Source organism: Cimex lectularius, unplaced genomic scaffold, assembly GCF_000648675.2.
Source record: "Cimex lectularius strain Harlan isolate CLEC.00 unplaced genomic scaffold, Clec_2.1 scaffold262, whole genome shotgun sequence".
Lineage (NCBI taxonomy): Eukaryota > Metazoa > Arthropoda > Insecta > Hemiptera > Cimicidae > Cimex > Cimex lectularius.
Genome location: NW_019392825.1, coordinates 47,265 through 68,651, shown reverse-complemented (window position 1 = coordinate 68,651; position 21,387 = coordinate 47,265). Strand labels below are relative to the sequence as shown.

The window sequence follows — 21,387 nt, the reverse complement described above, 5'->3', positions numbered from 1 at the left end:
GACTCATCAGTAAGCATAACAGCATTCCAATTCGTGTTCTCTTCTAGGCGCTCGCTGCACGATATTCTCCTGAGTTGCTGGTGGCCGGCTGTTGCCTCAGGTCGTCTTCAAGGGGCAGACAATGCGAAGCCAACTTTCCACAAAACGATTACGAATCGTTTGTGTCGATAAAGGCCTTGCCAAAACATCTTGTACTTCATTTAGGATCCGGCGTGGATGGAGGAACTATGGAAAGAGTTCCGTCTTGCAGCAATGGCAATATTTCTGTCCTTGCTTAGCGTCCTAGCCAGAGATCCACTAGCAGACCTTCTATTGGCACTTCCAGTCTCTCAGAATCGGACTAAAGCACGGGAGACCACGCTCTGAGAAACGCCAACTGCCTCTGCGATATCCACTTGCCGGTGACCTCCATGACTCATTCTCACAATAACTTCTAGTTCAGGATGATGTCTTTCCAGTGTTAAAGAGAATACATCTAGATTAAAATAGAGAAAAGGTGTTTGGTTACAAAATGAGTAATCTTCATGTTCACTATTCTTATGTAAATCCCTTATAAAAAATGAGAATTAACATTTGTTCATTTATGGTTTGTATTTTCTATCTTGTTTTATACAACTGACAAAAATATATCTATTAATGTAATTAAAATTAACAGAATAAGAATAATTTCTAAGTTCACTAATTTCGTGGTCCGCTTGACCAATTAATATATTACAATTAATTAAGGTTTTTAGTTGAGATAAAAAGCTCCATCCCGCTCGTGCCATTGGCATTTTTATCTCAACTAAAAACCTTAATTAATTGTCATGTATTAATTGGTCAAACGGACCACCAAAGTAGTGAATTAATGATTTAAAAATGAAGTACACTTCACTAAAGCTCTCTGTGGCCATTTCATTTGTCGCCAAGAATCAAATTGATTACACGACATTTGAAAAATGGCAAAAAGGAGAGAAAATTCAAAAGGTGCGGTTAAGATGAGAAGTTGGTGTCCGAGTGGATCGAGGTCACGATAGCTGAAGTGGTAGAGCAGCGGCGTATCAAGCCGAAGATCGTGGGTTCGAATCCCGCTCGTGCCATTGACTTTTTTATCTCAACTAAAAACCTTAATTAATTGTAATAATTTGTAAGGTTGCAAAATTAATTATTGCATATATTTTGCTTGTTTGGTATACAAAAACCCTGGTGGGGAACTTCTTCCTCGAGGAGTGGTAAGAAAAGCGGGGAGAAATGCATTAAGTGCTCGGAGACGCTGCAGTCAACAACGGTGAGCCTACTCCTTTATTCCGTTAATTCCTGGATCCTTGTTTCTTTCTGGAGTGTGCCCGCTCCTCGTTCAATTAAGTGTATTTGCAATAGTGTTTGTATTGAATTGATTTGGTTTATCTAAGTTAACATTTTGTTGTTTTTCTGTAAAGAGGAATTCTTTATTTTTTTTAAAAAGACATTTTTTTGGTTTGTTTCTTACATGACATTTATTGTAATAACATATTTTTATTTTATCTGAGTTCATAAGGCCAAATTACATTTTGTATTTTACATGTATGTGTGTTGTTTTATATTTCTTTTACCCGGTTCTTCTCGAGATTCTTTTGGCAAATCTCGAGTTGTTTGGTCGAGGACCGACGGGTTCATTGAGAAGATTAACAAATTATAAATATATCTATTCATTTTTGAGAAATTTATAAACAAAATTAATAATTTCTGAAAAAGTTAATTTTTTGTCGAATAGCATATCTCAATAAAACTCAACTTTTCCAGCTTTAGTCTATCCTCGGTGGGTTGGTAAGATGCGGTTTCGGCTTTTTGACACCTTCAGTTGTCTGCACGATTCTGTTTACTAATTCTCTTTTGGTGAGCNTCATTTATTATTTTATTATAATGGGTTTATTAATACGATATTTTAAAATAATACTGATTAATTTTTTTCCCGAGAGTGCAACAGCAGTGGTTGTATAAACCCTAAGAGTGCCGATGTTTTTGAAATAAAAGCCCATTTGCATGTCGCATTCGAATGTAGGGCCGCTGGATTCGAACCCGGGACCTTTACCTTCCAGCGATGAGCTCCGTGTCAACGCCTAAACCGTTGCGGCGACCGACACCCACTAATTAATTACTCCTATTTCTATCATTATTTCATTGTAGTCGTTTACAAATTTTGAAGAAATTAAATTTTTTATCAGCACCTAACATTTTCTTGTGTTAATCAAATTAAATCGTTACAGAACTGATCTATTGCCAGTTCAAATTAATCGTAATTAACATATACTAAATGTAATAATAAAAACTTACTGATATTCTAAATGGTTTTACGGATTGTTCAATGATTTGATTGATACTGTCCATTTAGGAAACGCTTTGATCTCCATCAGATCAAAATGAAGCATAACGAGCCAACAAAGTCTAATAATAGAGATCATTCACTCTCTTACGTAAAAACGGGTCCAAACGTTTCGCAAGTGATCACAACGGTTGAGGTTTATAGCTTAAGAGAGTCAAACCTATTTCAAACGGGATCAATTGACGTACGCAACGTTCCCAGCCGTTCTGAATTTGCCAATAACCAGCGAATAAAGGAACGGCATATTGTCATATGAAGATAATTAGATTTTGGCAAATTCACCTTTGTCGTCGAATCCATGGGTGATTTCGTGTCCGATGACAACGCCGATCCCGCCGTAGTTGAGTGATTTCGGAGACTGTCGGCTGTAGAACAAAGGCTGTAGAATCCCAGCTGGAAAAACTTTAAAAGAAAAGCTAAATTATCAAAATAATTCTTCCTAATGCATCTCATTGTAATTTTTATCCGTTACCGATATCGTTTTTGTTCGGATTGTAAAAAGCGTTCACTATTGCCGGCTCTGTGGACCACTTGTCTTTATCGACGGGCAGACGAAACTTTTCAAGATTGTGAAGAGCATCGTAGTGAAATATGTTGAATATATTTTCCAAAAACTGCTTGTCGGTCACGTTCAGCTGATGAGAAAAGAACGTAACTGTAGTGCCGAACGATAAAGTACCGATGGATTACTTACCAATGTGTATTCTTTGTTGAGTTCCTGAGGGCTGGTCAGTAGTTCGGGGTATCCGATCCTCTCGTTCATCGCGTTCGCTTTTTCTTTCGCCACTGCTCTCGTCTCGTTGTCCATCCAGTGGTTCTCCTCGAGAAGTTCGTTGAAAGCATCCCTGATTGTGTGAATCATCTCCAAGGCGACTTTCTGCAACAAAAACGACCATACGAAAAACGGTCTTTTAAGTATTTTAATTTTTCATTCTATAAACAGTGTTTCAACAAACAAAATCCACGCGTAAGACGATCCCAGTCTCTCAACAGGGTCTAATATCGTGGAAGTTCAAATTTGCAATGGAAGAGTGGAAAAGATCAAAGGATCGTCGGGCTGAAATCTCTAATAATGCTCCTTATTAAACGAGTTTTCAGTTTGCTAAGAGCTACAAGTTTAAATCTGATTAAAAGTCACAAAATGCTGAAGTTTAGAATTGATTGACTCTTTTTATTTCCAATTCTAAAGCGAGTTCAATAATTATCTGTTTCTCTTCCGATTTTTGTGCATATGAACTTTTCGAATATTTTCACCGGTCGTGAGATATTAGAAGAGATATTTTAAACTATGCATTACTCAAATTTTCCGTTTAAATTTCCGAAGTATTCCGGTTTAAAACTTATGCCGGAAATTTTAAAAATTGCAAAGAACAAATAATCCCACCAAACTTGTCTTGGAGTGATAATTGGCATTCAATAAACTAAAGAATAACACCTTTTCAAATCAGTGGAATGAATACTGAAACATTGCGTACGATAATCAATGATAGATCTTGTTTTATATTTAAGGGGTAAACGAACAAAGTTCACCTTGTTTTCTACAAAAAACTGCAGAACCAACAAAAAAAATTAACATGATCTCTGTTGTCAAACATAGCTCTAATCATAATTTTTGTTCATTTCTTAAACCATTTAAAAATGTACTTGTTTTTCAAATGGTAACTATTTTACCGTAAACTTTTTAGTCACCGAACATATATAAATCACGTTCAATAGATTTTATAAAAATTGGCAAAAGCCATTTTAAAATAGGTTCAAAAAAATTAGAGGTTTCCAAAAATAACACAATTAATCAGACACCTATTGCTAAAAACTTCTGTACTGCTTAAATCAAAATGTTTTTTAAGCTTTTCTATTTTGCTAAACACAATGTCATAAAAGTTTCTTTTAAATTGAAAAATGTGTTGATTTAAATGGGCAATGTAAATTTACATAACTAATAGAAAAAACATCAGGAAATGTATTATCTTTATTTATAATAACTGTGCTAATTATTTACCAAATTTACATTACAGGCAATAAATTTTTTATTAAGTTTATTTCTTAAGTCACCCACAACAAAGTAGTCCAGCGGGTTTAAGTGGTAAAAACCAAAAATAAAAATAAATATATAAAAAATAAAATATATAAAAAAATATTTTTTGACTGATTGATTCATTGGCGAAGTGTTTTTAGGCGTTTTACTATATCTAACACTTTTCCGGACCGAATTTCAAATGGTTGTATCCATTTGTCATAAAATCTCCTGAACTCAATGATATTGAAAATGAAAATGTAGGTTACTATTTGGTAAAAAAAGTTTATTTGACAAGTGAAGAAATTGAATTGTAGATTTGTTTTTGGAACTTTAAATTTTTTCTCCTCGAAATATTCGATGTAGTTAAATTGTTCTTTAATAATTTTGATTGACTTTCAACAAATTGTCCAAAATCCAAATAATAATACTTATTACCTATTTATCAAGAAAATTTCTTGGGCCGCGATCAGGTTTAAATCTTGGATGTGTGTTCACATATATTTTGTATGGCAACTCCCGGAAGCGCTTGTTTAAAAAAAATGTTTTTCCTCCTTAAGTAACGTTTTCATTAATGTCGAAATCATGAATTTCCAAAAGGTCGAGTAAAACAAAAATTATAATAGGATTTCTGGATTAATAATTGTTTCAAACCGGGAATGATTAGATATAATACATTTGCATAATTCGCGGTTAAAAGGGGTTTAGGTATTAATAAAAACCATGGGAAAATCATGCTGGGGTATTTTGCCACCGACGCGGCTATAGAAAACTTTCGTGAAAAAAGATAAAATTAATTAAATTATTAGAACAAATCGTTTTTTCTATTTATTTTAATTTTGATGTAAGCTCCGACCAAATTTTAATAATTCGTGGTTTGAATTAGTTTTTTGACAAAAAATTAAATAAATATATTTTTAAACGTGAAATGGCTTGTGATGATTGGAATAAAGATAAAATTCTGAACATATTCGATGTGGTTTTTTATCGTTATATACCAGTTCTTAGAGAAATTATTGCACAGAAGTTTAAGGCCTCTGATAAAAAATGAGCCTCATACCTCATACAATTCTGTTCTACTGTTTTCCTGCACGTATTTCAAGCCTTTAATATAGTCTGGCATGAAGGTTTAAAGCATCAATTAAAAAAACCTCCTCTCAGTATGTACAACTTCTCTTCTACCCTTTACAGAGACTATTAAGTGTGTTAAGCAAGAGGTCGACAGCAGCTTTGTTAGTAGAAAGTAGTATCGGAGCAGTGATAGTAAAACTACTCTAAAATGTGATCACCCATGATGGACACAAGATTGACAGATGGACACAACATTAACAACGTATTGTATAAATGGATAATAATAAACAATAATATAAATGGAAGTATATCAGTACACATCAATTTTACAACGAGAAAATTCACAGCAGTACAATCATTAAAAATGGAAAAACTTTTTGAAAAAAGCTCAGCGAAGTGTCTAAGTATGACACTCGATTCTAAACGAAATGAAAAACACTTGGAAAAAAGGGAAACATTTCTGGAAAAATATTTATTTATCATCAGCTTTTTAAACCAATCTTGACTTATTGTGTATCTCCTCCTCCCTTCAGAAGAGGCAGTACTGTTCTGAGGTCTTTCTTGACGTAAGCCAACGATTTAATCGGCCACTAGGGCTTGCTGTTCGTGCTCAATAGCATCACTCCCTCCGCTTAATATCTCATATTGCACATTTACCATATACCAGTCCATATTTCCTTATCCAGGTGTACCTCAGGCTATCGTTCTGGCCCCCACGCTACCCCATTTACACACCTGGCATTCCATCCATCTTCAAACCACCATTCACATTTTTCTGATGATACTCTCTAGCAAATAAGATCTTGTTATTTCTTCTCGACACCTTCAACAACACCTCACCCTAGTAGTCTGAGTGTAAAAAAAAAAAGTTAAATTTAACAGATAAAACCACCCACATTATCTTCACTCTCCATAAAAAGATTTCCCCTTCAGTCTACTTAAATGATATTCCCCTACCAATGGCGGTACCGCGAACTGTACGTCGACAGGCGCTTGATGTGGAATCCTCACATACGACCGAAACATCAAGAAGTTATTATACGACACAGTGCTATGTGACACACAGAGGCTGTCTTCTATATGTGACCTTTCGTGAAGCTTGCGTATGGCCAACGTAGTACCCCCTGGTCCTCACGGGAGACGTTGCGACCGGACGACAGCATGTAAGCGCTGAGGACGTCATGATCATGCTACAGTCTCTCGAATGCGTAAGTAAGCGAATAGAAGCGGGTAGTGAGTCGGCGTCTTTGACTCGAGTATGCTTTGCATTGTTGTGCGTATGACCGGCGTGGTACCCTTGGGGAAGCGAAGGATCGGACCATCTAGGCTAGACCTATGGCGTCCCTCGAATGCGTGCAGCAGGTGTAGGCTGAGCTCGATAAGAGACTTTTACCGTAGACAGTGCTCATCTAGGGGGTAGGTAGCAATTCCACTTTAAACTAAAACCGCTGCCGGTGCGTTCCCAGAAGTTTCTACGCTGGGGGAGCCTCTATACTCAGAGAGATAGAGTGGCCTTCTCTATCTAGGGAGTATGCGGGGGGGGCTGATGTATTTCGGCCCGTTAGCCCCTCGCGTGCGGCGTACGACCCGACGCACAATGCGGGCCCGGCCATTCGGAGTGGACAAGCGGAGAGCGTGGGTTACCGGCCCTTAGGGGCCGGGACACCACTACACCAATGCTGCGGCGGTAACACCATTCCGTCGTATGCAGAAGTGCGTCAGCTCTCATCTTGAGAATCAAAACGGCCGATAAGGCCGAATAGGCTAGGTGCGGACGTTAAAGATCATCTTGTCTTGTTGACGATGAGTACGCTTGTAGTCTTGTTGATGCTCTTGAAAGACTTCTTGACAAATGGTTTACCCATCAGCAAAAGAGGCTGTTTTAGTATAGCACAATTAAACCGATATGGACTCACGGACTGGAAGTGTGAGTTTCAGTCGAACATTCCAACATCCACCGCGTCCAAACTGCCCAATCCGTAATCTTATGAATTTCACAAAACTTAATCACCACATCAAAAAAAAAATCCCGGCGTATACTCTCAAACCCTGCTCGCCCATCTGAAGAGAGGGTTCAGGATAGCCAAAGATCTCCAACGTAGTGACAGTGAAAGTGATAATGACACAAGTATATTAATTAAACAGACAACATTTTAGCATCATTAGAGCACTGCTTTGAAAATTTGAGAGTGGTAAATCTATATAACTAATTCAATCTGCCTCTTCACATATTTCATGTTTTATCACGGATTTACTGTTGAGTACCCGGAGGCCCCTATAAGTTTTCAATAGTAAGTAGTATGTATATTAGTGGAAACTGAGTTTATCGGCGAGAATGGTGTTTTAGGCAGTAGGTGGAGACACGGTATGCACTATTACAAAGTTTTTCCACTTCCTACATGTTTTTGTTAAATTTAAACATTGTCTGTACATCCCAGGCCCTGAAGATGATCTCAATAAAGATCGAAACGTTGACACGATAAAGAAAATGTTTTTCTGAAATCTACAACACACCAGACCGCATCTCACGATTTCTGAATAATCATGACTATATTACAACTATCTTTCGATTGAAAATTGAGTGGGAGTTACGAAATCCAAATTGTGTTTTGACATTAATTATATTTCGATATTTAGAATTGGAATATTTTTTTTAAAGGAGCTTTTCTATTAAAAAAAATCCAAAAATTGAGTAACCCCAAGCACATTTTTGTTTATAATGCAATGTGTATACCTTTTACATACATGTTTTTAAAAATAGTTAGAATGTACGATGCGTGCGTGTATGTATGTGAACGTATGTGCTCAACTACAAATCCATCAAATTCAATAAATTTGGAATATATATTACACATTATTAGTTCATCCTTGTAAAACGTGTTATTAATAAGAATAAGTCAAAAGTTAGATAATAAGCTGAATTAATAATTAATTTAAGACATTTATTTGTATATATGTAATTTCATTTTTTCCAGGATTTAATACTTTCGAAAATAGTCTTCGTTTTTTCATTAATATCGACATGAAAAACCCTAAATATGATACATGCTTCATGTAAAATGCATGGTCATCTTTGATGTGGAGCTGTATCATCTCGATATTTACTTTCATTATACTTGAAACTATAGATTTCTCAATTATGATATTAATATTTCAAAGTCCTGATGAAGGGGATATTTTTTTAGTTTTGGTAAGGAACTGAATCCTGTTTTAATGGTATTATTGCTGATCGGTTTTCTAATGTATAGTTACAATTTGCAAGGATCATTTAATAGCATTGGTAATTTTGATTTTTATAACATGCTCCTGGAGCCAGAAAGGTGCTGCTTTTTCCAGGAAATACTCGGAACTAAACTTTGAATCCATTTCCCGCTCCGATCCAAACCCACCTTGCTGTTCTGGTCGAAGTTGTTTTTGATGTACAGCGCCCCGACTGCCATGCCCATTTTCTTGTTGGTCCATTCTACACACTGGCTCCACCTGTTTCGTTCCGACTGGATTCCCTGGAGTATCCTCTTGAATTCCGTGTGTTTCGCCTGGTAAGCGTCTATCATGTGAGGAGTTACAGTCATCACAAGCCGCCAAAGAATGTAGTTGTATATCACCCTATAAAAAACAAAAAAAACCACATTATTATATATTTAATTGAGCACAACAAAAGAGACTACAGCAGCAATATCCCACTACAGTACATTTCTACATGTATGATTTCTAAAAGGATTTTATTTAGCAAAGAGATAGGACTGATAAACACAAGACTTTAAATTAAAAATTAAAGAACCTAATGAAGTATGTATTTCCTCACATGTAAAAATATTTTTTGAAAGAAGGCCCTAAATATTCTCTTACATTCCCTCTATAGTCAAAGAGAATAAATAAAGTGTAAATAAAATATGGTTCCTTAAATATTACGAATCTTTAAATATTATTATTAATCCAATAAGACAGTTTTAAATAATGCATTAAACATAACTCATAATTAGTTCAACCCTCTATCAGTTCCCCAAATGCAATGTCTCCTGTTCATAACTTACCAAAATTGAGTCATTTATCCCTAAAAGATGACATGTGCTTTAGCACTGTTTTTAATCGGTAATTTTCAATCCTTTTAGTAAAATGTTCATGTTTGTTATGATGAAATCTAACAATGTATAAATACTTTTATAACTAAATACATTAAAAATTATTTACGATGCTTTCAATAAAATATGGGCGTTTTTTATTTTTTTATTATATATACATATTTTTGTTATTAACAGCTAGTTTTGCATAAAGTCTTTCGTATCTAGTTTTCCAAAAATATTAAAATGTAAGCCATTCAGAGAAAAAACAGGGATTAAAGGGGTGCCTTCTGTACTTCGATCTGATTAGATTGTACTCCATTCAGATGAAAAGTAACACCTCACTTTGAATGAGGAAAACGAGCAGTTTTAATTTTTACCTTTAAATAAAATGATGAAAGAAATTAACTTTAAAATTCTTTAATTAGTAGCAACCGTGTTTTACAGAATAATTTAATTTATATGGAAATACACTTTTTTTTGCCAGAATGAAACTGGTCTTATGATATTTCAAGCTTAAGTTCTTCCAATAATTTCCGAACAAAATGTTTTTGCCTGTATGAACTTACAACTGCTTTCTCGTAAATTCTTACAATACTCTTGTCTGTTTGAAAAACAACCTTACGAACTAAAAAATTGCCTATATATATANCACGTCCTTTCACGCATCACCTCTCACGCTAATAAATACATTCATTCTGGACAAGCCACTACACTTCGGAAGTATAGTACCAACGAAATGCCAATGACCCGTCCCTCACATCATACTACAAATATATAACATATCTATACTAATTTGGTGGGCCTGTGGGTACTTGTTATTCCGACACAGCCACACGCATGCATACTTCGACATTCACGCAAATAAATACATTCATACAAATAGGAGGGATATACCACGTGTGGTGGGTTATATATAGCTATATACATTGATTAATTTTAGGTAATGAATGACCTTCCGTTCATAATCACTGTTGTGCTTAAGTACTTTTAATACTTATAAAACGTTAAAGGGTTAATCGAGTGTAAACGGGACAATTTGAAAATCGTTTCGTAAAATGTCACAAATTCAGGTCCTCGTCAAAAATTAGTGATTTATTATTTTTAGAAGACCCTAGAGAAATTAACAAAAATGACTGGTTGTAATAGATTAAATATTTATTGAGCAAACAGTATTGAAAAATTGCAACTTTGCATTTCTTTAAATAACTGTTGTAAATTATATTTAGTAGTCTGATTGACCAAATTACTTTTTTCAATTAATTAATCTTTTTATGTAAGATCTTGGTTGAAATGAAAAAATAGCTCAACTGGTTTGAGCAACGGCGTATTCAGCGGAAGGTCGTGGGTTCGAATCCCGCTCATGACACTAACTTTTTCATTTCAACCAAGACCGTAACAGTACATGCATTGATAAAAAACAAAAAATAACTATCTTTATTAACCTTAAGATTTAGCATGAAACAAAAAAGGAATCGACATTTTTAACATTTATTAGGTTTCGTGGTCCGATTGACCAAATAAATTCTTTTCAATTAATTAATCATTAATTATGGTTTTGGTTGAGATAAAAGAGAGATTATTAACATTTCACTTTTGGTAAAAAGTTAAAATGATATTATGTAATCAATGAATTTTTGGAACTTCAAATGTCCACATAGACTTATTTTTAAAACACTTCATTATTCTACTGAATATTTATTTTATTTTAGAGAATCTATAGGGAAGGCAATTTTCTATTTTAAGCTTAATGTTGTTAATTTAGATAGGTACGTAAAAAAATATAAAAATTACCATGAAACGTGAAAAATCAAGAGACTAATAAATATTTAGCAATTTAAATATGCTAGGGATGGTTAGGTCCCCTAAATATGCTAATAACAGTTGATGACTGGTTACCTGTCAATCAGTTATTTTGTGAATAGTGAAAACAGTGAATTATATGTAGTTTCCATAAATACAGTTAAAATACGGACCTTTTATCCGTTTCTGCCAGAGCTTGTCCCATGTAAGAAAAATATGGCAGACCGTATGTCACGACGGTTTCAGTATCGTCGATCGGTTTGTGGAGAAATGTCTTAAGATACTCGAGCCAGTCGACCTGCGGCACAAGCCTTTTCAGCTCCCTGATGGTCATCTTTCTGTAAATAGCGCTCGTGTCGTGTCTGTCCGCTTCGGGTAAAGAAACCTAGCAAAACAACACACGTCTAGATAACAAATCAAGTGAAGATCAACAATATTTACATTGGCGAGCCTTTTTTCAAACTGAATGACTTCTAAAAGCTCCGGCCCGGCGGTGGTGGCGTTCGCCCCGAGAAGGATGGCGACCTCCGTCATGTACTTGTGATACGCTTCCAGGTAGTCAGAATCCGAAGTCGGCTTCACGTAATAGTCCTTGGAAGGAAGAGCGAGGCTCATTTGATCCAGCTGGAACAATAATAAAGCATTAACATAAATGCTAAAAACGGTTTATATGTTACGCCAACCGGCCAATTTACGTTTGTTTATGATAATGAACCAGTACTGAGTAAACGATCACTGGCAGAAACAGAGCGTGGAATTTACCGTTATAGATCTATTATTAAACAAGTTACGATCACTGCCCGTTTATACGATTAACATGTATAATTGTCTCCACGTCAATTCATATTAGCACCATTGATGATAAATTTTCTCCAGCTTTTGTCGCATCGCTTTGCGCAGAAAACATTACACAGGAAAAAATGCGATTATTCACAAGGTGATTTCGCAGAGCAATTTTAGCGTGAAATATTTTATTAACTTACACAAAAAAAAGCGAGACATTAACAATTTGAACAGAATTCAATAAATATAATTATTAAAAACTAAACAGAAAAAAAACGCTGGGTTTTCTTTAAATATTAGGTTTTGTTCTGTCAAATATATTTCTTACATTTTTCAAAATCGGCTAGAATTTTAAGTACACTATAACCAAACCATAACTATTTATGAAAACATTCATACATTTACTATAAGTTCGTTGCCGATATTAAAAATACCAATTTTCAATTATTTAATGTTTTTCGAATTATAAAATATAACCATTTATATTTAGTGGTCTGATTGACCAAATTACTTCTTTCAATTAATTAATGATTTTATATAAGGTCTTGGTTGAAATGAATGATTTAAAAATGTGTTTAATCAATAGGAGACCCTAATTTCAATCTAATTTACAATGGATAAATTGAAAAAATATAATATAATTGTTTTATTTTCTTTACTCTTTTCTAATTATTTTTCATTGAAGATTAAGTAGGTTTCTAGACCAATACAAATATTTTACTTTTCAAATAAAAATATTTTTTCAATTAATTAATCTTTATGTAAGGTATTGGTTGAATTGAAAAAAATTAGTGTCACGAGCGGGATTCGAACCCACGACCTTCTGCGAAATACGCATCTGCTTTAACCACTTGAGCTATCGTGACTTCGAGCCACTCGGACACCGACTCCCCATCTCAACCTACAACCTTTCGAATTTTTCCCTCCTTTTTGGCATTTTTCAAATGTCGTATAATCAGGATTCGACTCTCGGTGACTGAAGTGGCCACGGACAGCTGTTAGTGAAGATATACTTCGTTTTCGGTTCGAATTCCGCTCGTGACACTGACTTTATCATTTCAACCAAGAACTTACATACAAACATTAATCAGGTATAACGTATGCTTGTTTCTGTATATAAAAGTGAATTATGGATGGACCTACTTAGGAATGAGAAAATTACATTCCCTTTACAAAATTAGGCAAATACTTTGTGGATTTAAGGACTTGAGATAATCTATTTTTAAATATGATCATGGTTAAATATACGTGTGAAACATAATAAAAATAAATAAAAAGTGTGTTTTTGTGTATTTTTGTACATACTTTTTTAAATAAAAAAAGGATAAGAATTCATTGATATTATACTATTTCTTTGAAATTGTTTTAATGTTGTTTAAGTTATGTTCTCTCTACCGAAAAGGCCAAAATGGAGGTTTCATTCTTTATTCAGTATGCAGTGCAGATCCCGAAAATGTACTTCTCACATATTTAAACTGCACATTGTTTTATCTCAACTAAAAACCTTCATTAATCGTAAGATATTAATTGGTTAAGCGGACCACGAAATTAATTAATTTAATCAGTTTAAAATGAAGTATACCTTCATTAAAGCTCTCCGTTGCCATTTCATTTGTCGCTGAGAATCAAATAGATTACACGACATTTGAAAAATGGCAAAAAGGAGGGAAAATTCAAAAGGTGCGGTTGAGATGGGAAGTTGGTGTCCGAGTGGATCGAGGTCACATCTTGCTCAAGTGGTGGAGCAGCGGCGTATCTAGCCGAAGATCGTGGGTTCGAATCCCGCTCGTGCCATTGATTTTTTTACTTCAACTAAAAACCTTAATTAATTGTAAGATATTAATTAGTCAAGCGGACTACGAAATTAGTGAATTTAATAAGTTTTAGTAAACCTTCAGGTCTTCAGAAACCTTCTGAACGATATACCTTGTTTGAAAAAACATTCACTATATCTCCAGTCTACTACATTTTTGTTCCTCTCCCAGCACACAATTTTGTACGCTCTATGGGACTTTACGTCGACAACACACTTTCTTGGAATCCCCGCACTCATCTGAAAATATAGAACCGAACAGACGATATAAAGTATTCAAATGACAAGTTGACAACAGATCAAGACAAACCCCTCATGTGCACAATATTGCTACAACAAATTTGTACGTACGAGTTTAACCAGACCAATATTTAAAAAATCCATTCCCACCAGCCCAAAAACCTTGCCGAAGTTCCCTACTTGCATCGAACCTTACGATCCATATAGACCTCAAATCTCATTTGTTCTGGAAACAGCAAATAATCGACACAGACGACTCTATAAAACCCTAGATAGTCATCTCAACCCCCTAGTCCACACCTCTCATTCCTAATCCTTCCTGACTCCTCCAAGAGGCAGAAAGCGCAAATCGCTTCTCTATTTCCTCCCTAGTAAGGAATGGAAATAACGTTGTGCCAGGAGAATGATTTTGGATTACATCTCTACTTTTATAATACTGTAATATAAATTTCATAAAAACATTAAAATTGCTCTAGAGGTCTTGCGCTCATGTAATTAATATAAGTAACATTACCTATAACGTAACATCACGTTTATCAATATAATGTAATTATAAAATTTATGTCAAATTTATTTAGAAGTATCATTATTACCTTATAGTTATTGTAAGTAGTATACCTGGAAAAACTTTTTTTCTATCTGTAAAGTATACCTCTTCGCCTTTTTCTNTATCTTAAATAACACTTCTAGTTAAATTTAAATATATCCCCCTCAGTCTCTCTTTCTCTCTCTCTCTCTCTCTCTCTCTCTCTCTCTCTCTCTCTCTCTCTCTCTCTCTCTCCGCAGTACATCAATCAAGTATATTGGATAAAAACTTCCGTTGAAGGGAAGTCAATTTCAAACTTAGCTACGTTTAATTAATTCTGTTTTCACATGAATCGTTTTACTAGTCGAATAAGCAATTTTAACGCGATACGGTTTCAGCAACGATATACCACACTATTTTTGACCTTATTATTTTCATACATTCTTTAACGTCTTTATCGATTATTTTATGCTAAAGACATAAAAAAAAGATTTAGTATGTTGACCTCGCATAAAATGAGCGTTTAGGTTTATGTCTGCGTTTCCTCCTATACCAAATTTATTCGGGATTCACACATCACTTCGTCATCGATAACTAAAAATTAACATTTAAAAATTGTAAAAAAAGTTAGCAAAAAGTTAAAATTTATATATGAAATTGGATGTTAACCTTTTGCCAGGCTGAAAGGATGTGCTCCAAACATGCGTCATGGTGCATTGAGAGGGTCCCTATCACTATCTTAGAAGGTCTTAACTGCTTTTCATTATCCATTTTCTCATACGTCACTAACCACAGTTTATTTTTTCCCTTTCTTTTTTATATACAAATTCAAGATATTATTATATCCCACACCAATAACAAATAAATCTGACGTAATCTAAAAGATCAACTGTTTAAACTGTGTAGAGATTAATGACCGTTAATCGATAGTTATTCAGATATTAATTTTGGGATCTTTAATTTGGGAAAAAACTGTTTGAATTGTTTTATAATATTTGAAAGCTATTTTGAAGTCCCTTGTCTTTTGATTTTGAAGTTATCGGACAAGAGAAGACCAACACTTTGAGTGATTAGAAATACTTTGATTTAAGATATAAAAAAATATATTTTGCATTGTATAAATTCACTTTTCCACATCCAAAATGTAATTGTAATATGTAAACAATGTTTGTAAATCCCAGGCTCTGAAGATGATCTCAATAAAGATCGAAACGTTGGCACGATAAAGAAAATGTTTTTCTGAAACCTACATCACACCCGACCGCATCTCACGTTATCTGAATAACTATTGGCTAAAACTGTCAACATGCTGTTTAATTCTGTTCTTTACAAACTGTGTGGTCTTACAAACATGATTTATTGCATCAACTTTTTAACATTTTTGCCCATGCAATAATATTTATTGATTTTGAACACATTTTTTTTGTTTTTTGTTCTTTTTATTATGTTTTCGGTAAAACCGTACATTTATGAAACCCAAATATCTACAACCATCTTCTATTTCCTTATCTTTAATGTCCTTATTGTACATACCTTACCTTTACATTATTTTAAAAAAAATTTTTATAATGATAGTTTTGACCAAATTATCTGGATAAAGTACACAACTCTTCGAGATTTATTTTATGATACAAGATATCATTAATGTAAAAAAATATTGTTAATATTTGCGACTATATTGATTTTTTGATTGCAGGGAGCTGACGAATTATGATTTTAACAAACCAATAATTACATAAACAACAAATTTAAGAAAAAATGGTTAAATCTAAAATTCATATTTATCTTTTTATAACTTGGTAAGTTTTTTTTTAAACAACGCATTATAAGCCAACGCTTCAAGATTTGCCAGCAACCCCCCCCCCAGTTTTGTAAGAGCTATAAATTCCCTTTGCAAGACTTGTCACCGGCAGATGGCTTGGGATGTCTAATCCAACTGAAGAATAGATTAAGGGAGAAACGTACTAACAGTTTGTGTGTGTGTGTGTGTGTGTGTGTGTGTGTGTGTGTGTGTGTGTGTGTGTGTGTGTGTGTGTGTGTACGCGTAATTTATGTTTAAGAATGAGAGATGAGAAAGCAGTTGAATTAACAGGGGCGAGCCTGCTAAACCGTAACCGAGGTTTTGATGCACTGGTTTAGCATTTACTCCTAAAAGCATCAGAGAAAATATTCAATCCAAGTACGTTTTACATGCACATTGATGTTGTAAAAAAACTTTACAAACTTAATTTTATTAATTTTTTAAAGTCAAATAAATCGAAAAAGTAAGACTTTGTCGAACTTAGTCGTTTATCTAACTACAAAAGCAATAAAAAATTCAATTATAATTACTTCATATATTTAATTTTATTTATTTATATTATATGCTAATAAAATATATCATATAAATATAAATATTATATATGTATATATCATATAAAATATATCAACAGATGAAACCGTTTAGAAATTTAAGTTCTGATAAATCATCAAAAATTTCAAAAATTTAAAATAAAAAAATTCTTGTTATATTTTGTTATCTTCTTTCATTTTAGAAGGATGTCGTTTTTGGTGTTCGTTCATTTTGTTGTTTAGTTTTTCACATTTCGCTTTTCGATTAAGATAAGTGAAATTTTTTTTTCAGTTCTTGAAGAATGTTTAAATATTGCCGAGGATTACGTTGTACGTCTTGTCATCCGTTTTTCTATGCGGAATTTAGAACCTTATGACTATGATAACGTACAGACAAATGACCCGTAAGAAAGAAAAATGGGGTTACAAACGTACGTACATAAAAATGTGGCACAGGGTATCCCGTGACAGACGGTTTCATAAGGTTATCCTCCAACAATTGAATCCACCAAATTGAACTAAAAAGTCTCTATTATCCAAAGTATTATTCTTCATTTTATCCTAGATATATCACTTTTTAGGTTACTTCAATTTTTCCCGACTTAAATCCATAATATATATCTCACACATTTCTCATAAAATGTTAATCCCGCTAAATTTGACTACACCAATTAAAAACCCTATGAGATTCATTTTTTATTGCAAACTTTTCCAAACAAAATACATAATCACTTAGAAAATAAACTCTTACGTGTTTCAAATGTACATCCTAAAGTTTAAGTAAATTTTTCTTGGTTCATAAAGTTTTTACTGCGTTATTTTTGTTATAAAAACATTCAACATTATTTATTCTCTTTTCGTTTTAACTGTTTTTTTTTTTTTTTTACCACCTGCGATTAGTTGTTATTGTTGTAAAATTGAGTGTTTTTGAAAGGCTAGACCTATTTTGCTTTTTCTATATTTTTGTATTTCAACATATATTTGTGCTGTGTTCACATACACTGATATATACTAATATTTTGCAAGTAAGTTAGTCAAATATGAGAAGAAGAAAAGGTGCATTTTGTACAGTAGATAACTGTTTTAGACAAGAAAAAAAGACGTATAAAAGAACTTTCCCGATAATTCTGTTCATGACGGAAAAATATACCAACAGTTTTTAAATGTCTGTTTTGGTGTGAACCTTAATCGTAATCGAATTAAAATCAAAATAATCAAACTGAACAAACTTACGACATATAATAAATTCATCGTTTAACGAAGTTGTTTTGGTAGTTTCCACTGCTGAGCTGATACACATTGGTCAATGAAAACTATAAAATTTTGATTTAAATAAACCATATTGGGTACACAGATAAAACTATAGTGGGACAAAAAAATATTTTTATAGTGACAAAGAACGGAATTTTTCTCACTTGTAACAAGTTACTAAAGAATATAATCACTTCGTCATAAAAGAAGCATAGAGACAACAAATCAATTTATTAAAGTACTGCATGGAAGAAGAATTGCAGTTTATTTTTTATTATAACAAAATAAATATCTGTAATAACAAGTACACTTAAAATAGAAAACAAAATTCAGTCTGCTCTCAGTAAGAAAAATTTCTTGCATGTGGGCGAGAGTCGCTCAGTAAAATAATTTATTTAAAAACTAAGTTTTATTTATTATTAACACATTTCTGTTATTTTTAATTTATTATTTATTTAAATATTTTAAAAACACATAAACATAAGAGTGTAAATAAAGATAAGTCATGCCTTATACAACTTAACATTTTCCGAGTGTATCCAATATTAATTTTCAAAAAGAGACATGTGTTTACACGATTGAAGTTGGTTTAATTATAATACAAAAGCATAAAGCATAAGAAGAAACTTTCATAAATGTGTCGTTACATAAATTAAAATTCTAAGTGTAATTATTCCTAGTGGAATATGCATATAGAGATTGTGGTACAATTTTATTTTTGAACAATATTTACATGAAAATTTTAGAAATAGCAGCTTAATTTGAACAACTCGTAAATTTTTGTATAATTGGCTTATTCTATATCTTCTGTCTTTATTTAAGATCAATATTACGATAATATTTCTAACAATCTGAAGTTTGTCCTACATAGTACCACCTGTTCAGCACAAAAAAGCGTAAATGTGGGCTTTAAAAGGTAGGTATATTATTATTATAGTTTCAGCTTTTCTGTTCCTATACTTCTTTCATGTTAGGCTTATAAAATTTCAATAAAGTTTCACAGCATTTGACTATTTAAATACTTCCAGTTATATGCCAGATTTAAAATTTACTTTCACAGTAGATTGGAGTTTTAATATTTTAAAATTTAATATAAGAGTCATTAATTATTCAGTGTACTAATGTTCAGTAACAAAATTTGGATAATTGGAGATTTTTCTTTTTATTTGTACATGTGGCAAGCCCTATTTTTATGTTTTCTATGATAGTCTTCTTGACAGCCTTTATAAAAAGTACAACTTATTCCTTTCTTTAATAAATCACTAAATATGATTTCAATTGCCTAATCACAGAGAAAATTAAACTTAATAAATCTATAAAATTATCAGCCGTAAACGTTTTCTAGCTTTTTAGTTTAATAATCACCTGATAGAATTCTTTTAGGTAACGTAAGATAAAAAATCTTACTTTGGCCCACCTGGACGATGTTGACCGAAGAATTCTTGTCGTCTGGTCCGATCCACTGTTCGATGAGCACCCCCTCGTTGTAGATACCTCTCAAGGTACCAAGAAGGTGCTCGATCGAGGTGCCCGGGGGCCTCCAGTCCTTACCGACCACGACAGGCCATCCTCCGAGCTTGTTAAGCGCCTGTCGAAGCGGTTTATCACCAACAGCTCTTATCTGTTCTGTTTTAAACAAAGACACTTTTAAATTTTTAGTTTCTGAAGTTTTTCAAAAACCGACAAGTTGCGTGTTTAAATTTTTAAAATTTTAAAGCAATTAATTATGAATGATCTTTGTTTGCTATAAAAAATTAATTATTAAACTAATCTATTCCGATTGCTTTAAATAAAAATAAATAAATACAATTTCTTACTTATATCCATGCACGTCTTGTAAAATAATTTTGCCTTTCTTGTCGCTGCAATGTCCTCGGTGTTGTAGGGCTCTTCCAGAACGCCTGGAAAGTTTAGTTCAGTCGATATGTAGCTTGCATAATATTAATTTTAAAAAAGATGTACCTTTTAAAATGACCTGGAGTTGATCCGAGAGCACCTCGAAGACGCTTATGCTGCTTCTATCTTCCGGAATCTGATGTCTTTTGTTCCACGAACCGCAAGCAAATTGAAAGAAGTCTTCGCACGGGTCGACAGTCTTGTCCATGGCGTTCAGCAACGACGCAGCTGTAAGGAATGTTTAATTATAAAAACACCAAAACTTCGATGAAGAACAAAAATGTAGACATCTAAGAAGCTTAAATTAATTTTGTAACTACCAATGACACAGCAATTCTCTTTCCAAACAATAATCCTGTCAAATCCACCTATTCAGTTCAACACCTGTTTAGAATCTAGTTAGTACTTGACAAGCCAAGGTTTTCATTCCCTCTTAATCCCGTTTACCTCAAAAATATTCCTGTTATCATTAAAAACCAAAACAGAAAGATTTACTCGAAATAGCACACACACTGGACTAAAATCTGATTAATTTTTATTAAAATCAGAAACGAGTACTCAGAATCAGGTTCTTTGCCGTATCAACAAGGTCGGCTGCGGAAACACTCATAAATCCTTTCAAAAAGATAGTTCTTACTAATAGTATGTTTTTTAACGCTCCGGATTTCGAGCTTACAGCTCATCACCAGGTTGAAGGAGTTCTAAAACCTGATGATGAGCTATTAGCTCGAAATCCGGATCGTTGAAAACTACTTACTATGAGTAGAAACTTTCTTTTTGAAGGATTGAACACTACACTCACTCCACCATTCATCATTTTGCTTTCTCAAGTTTCATGTTATATTACTTCCGATCGTTGGAAAAGTGCTCAAGAAGCTTCTTCTTATAAAACAGCCAAAAATAACACCCATAATCGTTATTCCTGTCTACCAGTTCAGCTTCTGTCCGAAGACCAATGTCACTCTTTTTTTTTCTGAACTTATATGATTTTCGGAATTGTCCTTTCTTTATTTTCAAACCTTGAAAAGTGCCAAGCATGCTGTAGCACTTTTTGAGAACTTTTTGGGATTCATCTTTATTTTTCTTATATCTAGTTTTTTAATACAAAATCTTCGGACAATAAATGTCCCTTCTATCTAAGGGATCACACCATCTATCCTCATAACCTAAAACCTAAACATTTCCACGTCCTAGATAACTTGAAAACCTTCGGCCTAATGCATTATACTACAGTTTATTCTTGTTACAACCCATGAC

General features: G+C 33.5%; 1 protein-coding gene across 1 annotated transcript in view; it reads right to left on the bottom strand.

Annotated features, from left to right (window-relative positions):
- Window positions 1-21,387, bottom strand: part of LOC106672076 (neprilysin-1-like) — a 46,408-nt gene that overhangs the window by 5,322 nt on the left and 19,699 nt on the right. Inside the window, exons 4-12 of the mRNA XM_014403210.2 lie at window positions 20,197-20,358; window positions 20,052-20,135; window positions 19,652-19,860; window positions 11,732-11,914; window positions 11,464-11,675; window positions 8,816-9,032; window positions 3,036-3,218; window positions 2,814-2,976; window positions 2,624-2,743 (exon numbers count right to left, since the gene is read on the bottom strand). Coding sequence (XP_014258696.1) covers window positions 2,624-2,743; window positions 2,814-2,976; window positions 3,036-3,218; window positions 8,816-9,032; window positions 11,464-11,675; window positions 11,732-11,914; window positions 19,652-19,860; window positions 20,052-20,135; window positions 20,197-20,358 — 1,533 coding nt within the window. The remainder of the gene's footprint in view (window positions 1-2,623; window positions 2,744-2,813; window positions 2,977-3,035; window positions 3,219-8,815; window positions 9,033-11,463; window positions 11,676-11,731; window positions 11,915-19,651; window positions 19,861-20,051; window positions 20,136-20,196; window positions 20,359-21,387) is intronic.